The sequence below is a fragment of the Triticum aestivum genome, chromosome 3A, assembly GCF_018294505.1.
Source record: "Triticum aestivum cultivar Chinese Spring chromosome 3A, IWGSC CS RefSeq v2.1, whole genome shotgun sequence".
NCBI lineage: Eukaryota > Viridiplantae > Streptophyta > Magnoliopsida > Poales > Poaceae > Triticum > Triticum aestivum.
The window spans coordinates 43,302,347-43,309,147 of record NC_057800.1 but is presented as its reverse complement, the minus strand read 5'-3'; the positions used below and the strand labels follow the sequence as shown (position 1 = coordinate 43,309,147).

General features: G+C 42.3%; 1 protein-coding gene across 1 annotated transcript; it reads right to left on the bottom strand.

Annotated features, from left to right (window-relative positions):
* Nucleotides 1–1,040: 1,040 nt before the first annotated feature.
* LOC123057806 (uncharacterized) lies at nucleotides 1,041–5,300 on the bottom strand. Its single transcript, XM_044480692.1, has 8 exons — nucleotides 5,105–5,300; nucleotides 3,477–3,561; nucleotides 3,275–3,365; nucleotides 2,763–3,157; nucleotides 2,405–2,684; nucleotides 2,240–2,328; nucleotides 1,965–2,157; nucleotides 1,041–1,409 (listed from the first exon to the last, which is right to left on the bottom strand). Exons 3-8 carry the CDS (start codon nucleotides 3,281–3,283, stop codon nucleotides 1,290–1,292), a joined length of 1,086 nt encoding a protein of 361 aa, XP_044336627.1. The 5' UTR covers nucleotides 3,284–3,365; nucleotides 3,477–3,561; nucleotides 5,105–5,300; the 3' UTR covers nucleotides 1,041–1,289.
* Nucleotides 5,301–6,801: the final 1,501 nt, after the last annotated feature.

The window sequence follows — 6,801 nt, the reverse complement described above, 5'->3', positions numbered from 1 at the left end:
CCATTAGTTTTTTTTGGGTAGAGTGTGGTTGCAAATTTTTATATACTGTACGGCATATTGTTATATGATTATCATGCTATAATATAAGAACTACAAATATAATGGAGTGTAAGGTACTCTTATATAACTAGCCCGTGCGAATGCATGGGTTAGCGACTAGTGTCTCTAATCTGTTTGGAAAAAGTTGGTATAAGAACTAACCTGTTAGGGAAAAGTTGGTATAGGAACTTGAAATCTTTATGAGCTTGTTCCTCTCCTCGAGCAACTACGCCCACGACTTCAGTGAAAGCGCCTCTTCTATCACCTTATGAATAGAGCTCCATATCGATTTGAGTTCGAAGGTTCAAATATTCACCTTGTGAAAGTGCCTGGCATGAACGTGCTATGTACACGGACACTTCCTCATCATTATAGCTCACATTCAAACGCACTATATTACATCATTCAATTCAAAAAAAGGCACACGCATATGCTCCCGCTAGTATGCTAAAATTATTGCAACACTGCTCCGCCTAGTGCACCTATACCATTTTTTTGAACCTCGATGTGGCGGCTGTTGTAACACAGAATGGCAACAAAGAAAACAATTAAGAATATGAAGCACCGAAGTAATGGGACCATATATTGACTTCAGTCAGTTCATAAGTAATAAATTTTCCTATTGCAGTTCATTAAATCTTGGAAGCGAACATGAGAAAAAAACATAATTCTGCATATAACAAATCTTGCCACAGCAATTCCGACTTGTGTAAACTGGTGTGGGTGCATGCACAGTTGGACAACAGAAAAATGCAAGTTAATTAGAGGTAAATGCGGTTTTATGAAAATCTAGCAGGAGCACTGTCATGCATTTGTTTGCCTTGATTCCAGCATCGCCTGATGAACAAAGAAAATATCATATGAATTCAGCACTACAAAAGAAAAATGCTTGAAAATAGCAAAATATACTTTAGACAGAGTAGTTTTCTAAGGCCAATGCAACAAAATAAGGAGGCGTTATTCTCCCTGTTTCTAGAAAGCATAAAAGGGTCGTTGGGTACTTAATCCAAAGGCATCATGCCCAGTTCCGTTTCATCGAAACGAAACAAATCTTTCATGTGATCCATTACACCTCTAGATAGGATCTCAAGATTTAAATACAAAAGCAAACATCATGTGCATAACCAACCCGTGCTCATGAATTACAGCAAAATAGCACCAAGACGACACAAAGTGTAGCCAAATCAAGCGCAAGTTTCACGAGCTCCATGCATCCCAGGACCCAGCAGCCTCAGGGTGGTCCTCCGTTTCTACAGCACAGCTGGGGAATCTCCCACATTTTCTTTTCTGAAGCGAGCGTCTAATGTTCCAGCACCTGCCCCAAAGTCAGGGGACACAGCAGAGCCCAATGCTTCAGAAAGCCCAATCGCCTGCATTCCGCACCACATCAACCAACCAACCAATATATATATATATATATATCATTCCTAGTTTTCAACATATTCCACAAAACGGCAGAAGTAATCATGTTCATAACAGCATGCTTTTTGTCACTAATCCATGATCTAGCTACATTCTCACAGTTCAGCCCAACCTCTAACTGGATGAGTTTAGAAATACTTGCCACATAACTTGGCACATAAGTCACAGATTCAGGTTGAGAGTAGAAGATGCAAGAGACATCCGTCAAGCTCTGTCATTTGATCAGGTTATCTCTAGTAATAATTTTGTTATGTGAGATTAACCACAGGAAAAGGTCGCTGGTTTGAACAAAGTTAAGTGGTACTGGTACACACAACACATGTTAAATAGGTGAAATGCAGCAGCAGTGACCACTTGTGTAACTAAAGGGTTAAACAGTTCGAAATTTCATATCCTAAAAAAATATACGGAGTGCAAGTTTTTGTTCATGTTCACCATCAGCCACAAGAATGACGACAATGTTTAATCCAATAATCAACGAAACAGGAAACAAACAACAATACCTGGTGAAGATAGGAAGTTGAACCATCCACTGATTCTCGGGTGACATGCTTAAAAAGTTCCCGTCGCATTTCTTCTTTTCTTCCAAGAAAGGATGGATTTTCTTCTCTGGCCACCTCCATGTGCACTTTGAGTTGATCTGTGCATAAACTTTCTTTTGTCTTTGTGCCACCTCCAGGTGGATCATCACGACGCCTGAAAATAACACAACAACAAGGTCATAGATGCGATTGAACGATGCAATACAGATATGTGCACTAAGACTATATGCACCAACCTTTTTCTACTTGATCCTGCAGTACTACCTCCTTGCTTGCTAGTTCCAGCTCCTTTGTTGAAGCCTTGTTTACCCTTTGAAAGAACAATCTGCAAACATGTATCTATAAGTGAAACATCAACTTTGTTTTATCTAAATGAACAGATTTTCAGAAGAACAAGTTACCGTATCATCCATATCCTTTAGCAAGCATTCCAAATTATTCAAAAATGAACTTGTTTTCATTGAATATTTTATATCAAAGGCACGCAGATCAACGCGGTCAACCGAGCCAATTACTAGGCCATCCATGTCGAATACTGCAGCGCCGACTAACTGCAAATCCTCTCCATTTGATTGTCCTCTGGTTTTCGGTCCAGCCGCAGGGCAACTCATTGCAAATAAATTCTTGCTCCCGCGCACAATAGCTGTGTTTGATCTTGTGACCGCTTCACAGTTTGGGTTGCTGTCACAAGAAACATGTTAGCAAGAACTAAATCCTACGAAGATTGGTATTATATTCAGATGCAAGACTAACATGTACCTTATTGTGCCAGTCATTAAACCGCAATCCCCGAACTTTTCCACCGCTGCAATTGTGAAAATATTCTGTCTTCTAACTATTTTTTCACTAAAGCTGACATGATGGCGATGAGAACGGGGAAGAGGACTTAATTTTAAAATAACATGCTTGGATGGTGTGCTAGTCAGAAATATAGTGGCCTCATGCAGATCACCGGTATAGTATCGAACGCTCAGTTTCTCCCCATCCTTGACTATAGACTCATGAACAGATACGAGTACTTGATCCTGATCCGAAACAATGATGAAACCAGTACCAAATCCAACAAATTCATTGCCTATACGTCGTTCAATGGTAACAACAGATCGACGGACGCGGACATATAATCTGTCTATAACCTGCTTCTCAGATGCAATCTGTTTTTTTTTACAAATGAACATGAAATAAAAATACTCAGAAACAAATGATGTTTAGCTCTGGATTGTACCAAGAAAGCAACTACAAAATGAGGGAGACTAGCAGAGGATGCTTACTGGAGGCATCCCTGACCTTTTACGAGGTCAGAGGGTCTTTCTTCCTTTCTTCAAACTGGCGTTTGATGACCAATGACTATGAAGATCAGATCTGCACAGAAATACAACGTAGCTTTAGCTGCAAGTGAAGTAACAGCTGTAACAAAAGGATGTATAGAAGTGAAGGAAGCATAAATACACAAAACATATAAATTCCTCCAACCTAGTTGGCAACGAGATCCTTGGTCACAACAACCTCCTCATCTTTTTCCTCAGGTTGCCATTTGTACAGCAATCAGCTCACAAAACTGCCAGAAAAACACCAATATAAGTTGATTCAGAAAATAATGTCTTCATGGTCATGCTAGGATTCACTAGGATAACAGAGGGCATCAACATCAAGTGGGCACTGCGGCAAAGAGATGGGGTGCAAGATCAGCAATACACTGTGCAGCTACCAGTTTTTCCAGAACAAAGCGTGTGCACCATTCCCAATCTCAGTTTCCACCACCATGGAGAACAAGATAATATGAACACACTCATGCATATGTTGAGTGACTAATGGGAAGTTTAAGAAACTGCTGCAAAACAACGACTGGCCTGACCAACATATCCAATTATTAAGAGTAAAAAAAACTGTTATGTAGTAATGCTATCACTGGACATACTTCATTTTATCATAACATATACTAATAGGTAAGCAGCAACAACTATGGAAAGAACGCCATGAATCTATACACACATAAGTGTTTTTTACTATGCTATAAACATAAGTTTGTTGGTGGGTAACAAAGTATATGCTTCCCAAATTCACAGCAACAACAGAATTAACCTACTCAACGTTGAGGACTTGAGGGAAATGGCTATTCATTTGTTTCTAGTCATAAAAACTAACTGATAGTGGAGACATGCTCTCCTAGATAACTTGTCGCACAGGCATATAGCATAAATACTCTTAATATATTTGTACTGAAAGGAGGTCAAACTATCTAGGAAAAGGTAAATCCCCTGCATACTAGATGCACGCATGGTGGCAAGGCATGTTGATACAAATCTCTTGATACATAACCCTTCATTCTGACACGAAGAACATAAAGAAACATACATCTTTCTTTTTCTAATTTGTTTTTGTAGAGGCAGAAGACATTATATAAATAAATCAAACCTCCAAAACAGTACATGTATTGGAAAAATCATCTTAGACGTAGTTGGGGTTTATTTATTTCTGGCAAGGAAAACCCCTGCTATAAGACTCCACACATATATCATCTAGAATTACATCTGGGGTCACAGGAAAAAAAAAGGAAATCAATTCTAAGCCAGGCATATATATATATATATATATATATATATATATATATATATATATATATATATATATATATGTATGAAGTGTCTTATTTTAGCAAAGATAAGTAATGCCTCTAAAACATAATACTCCACTAGCTAAACAAGTCAATACTAACTAAGGACAAAGACCCATGTTTTCCCTCCCAGATAAGTAGCGACCAGATTTAACACATCTGCAATCTCTGTCTCTCTCCTAAGAAATTTGAAGACCACGTACGTAGAATACACTGGCCAAGGACGAAAGGGAAAAAGAAAAAGAAAACCCTCGCTTTCCCTCCCAAACGGCACAAGCGCCAGGCAGATTGAACAGATATGCGCATCACCCCTAGCCCTAGGAATTTGAAGACCGCGCGCCGTCGACCTTGATCACTTGGCCGCAGCCAACAAGATCAAGATCCGAGGGAGGGGTGGGCGATCCCAAGGCTCCTTTTCCAAGAAAAAAGAAGGTGGATTTCGCGTTCGCGAGGAAAGATTTGGGGGCAAGGGAGGCGGCGAGGTTACCTGCCGCTGCGGAGTGGAGGAGAGGACGGCGGGGCGGGCTGGCGTTCCGATGAAAGGAGGAGGAGGAGGCTGCGGCGGCGGCGGCGGTGGCGGCGGTGGACTCTGGTGAGTAGGCAGCGGTCGCTGTGGCCAAGGCACACTGCGGAGTGGTCGAGACGAGAAGGTGGAGGAGGGGAGCGGCGGGAAAATACTAAAATAAAGAATTCACTTGGGGACCTAGGGAAGCGAGCGGGCGGGGGGCGGGGCGGGCGGGGCGAGGGAGCCGGGACTGTGCAGGCCATTTCAGCACAGGTGCTCTCCTTTTCATTTTTATTTTACTAGTCACAGAGCTCTTTTTTATCAGAGAAAATGTATAAATAAACTGATGCTAGTGCATACTCTGGTCTTTTAATTTGATTTTCGCTTGCAAGAACGGGTTTCTTGCCCTCAAACAAATCATGAAAACACATCAACGTAATAATACAGTAAGGATTAAGCACAGAAGAAAAGACTGTGGATCGTACCAGGCACAGACAGGAAGAAGGCTGCTTCCTTCCGCTGGACGGAGCGATGGTCTCCAACGGACGGGTCGTACGTCCGCCCGTGTCTCGTGGCGTGCGATGTGGGAGAACCAGCGTCAGCGCGTGGGTCCCGCCACCGCTCGGTCTCATCAGTCAACGAGATTTCTTCGTCCCATCCCATTCCGGCGCTCTATCTAGCAACGCCACAGTATGATTGCACTGCGCTCGAAAACCACCGGCACATGCCTAGCTGCAATGCAAGGCTTTCCTTTTGCACTCCTTTTACGTGACAGAAAGAATTCCATAGTTTCTTGTTAAGGATGTATGTATTTAGACGCTTGGTAAATTTTCCTGCATTAGTCGCTTGATTCACAGGATTTGAATCCTTGGGAATTTCTTTCTCGTTTATTCACACTTTATTTCCGAGAAAATTCCCCACCCCTCAAACCTAATGGTACAATTCATGTGCTATCAAACACATTTTCGTCCAAACTTTTGTAGTCTTATGCTTCTTTTTAAATAGTTTGGATTGTTTACCACATGTGTCACATGATAGTCTCATACTTTTATAGGATAGGATTGAGAGGATACGGAAGACCTAATCATGCGTTTTTTCAATTCGTATGCTTTGAGAATCCTGTGAATCAAAAAGCCTCATAGTGGTCCATGTGAGAGATTTCTATGCAATGATCCCACCCACTAGAGTGGATTGGCCGATCCGAGGCACCCGCCTAAGGGCAACTCCAACGCACGACCCCAAATGGACGTCTGTTTTTCCGGATTTCATCTGTTCAGGGATGGCAATGGGGTGGCATCCGCCCAGATTTCTGCATGCGTCGGCCGTACGCTCAAAGCGCGGCCGCATTTCGGCCGCATCTCATCCGCCAGAGACCCTTTATACATTCTTTGAACTAAAATCAAGGATAGCAAATAGTTCATAATCAAGCATCCCATTGTTACAGTCCAGGAAAGTATAGAGCCTTCTCGGGGCACTTGCAATGTGGACCATCAGATTGAGTGTCCAAACGTATCCCAGCCGTTGGATCTCCATATGAACTCATCCTGGCCGCTGTGATGTGACTAACAATGAATAGTTCCCGAACTTGCTACAACTGCGCTACCGTGTTGGCTCTCCATGACACGTGGGACCAGGCATGGTGGGCCCCGGCCGTCATCGACCGCGGAGGTGGGCGTGAC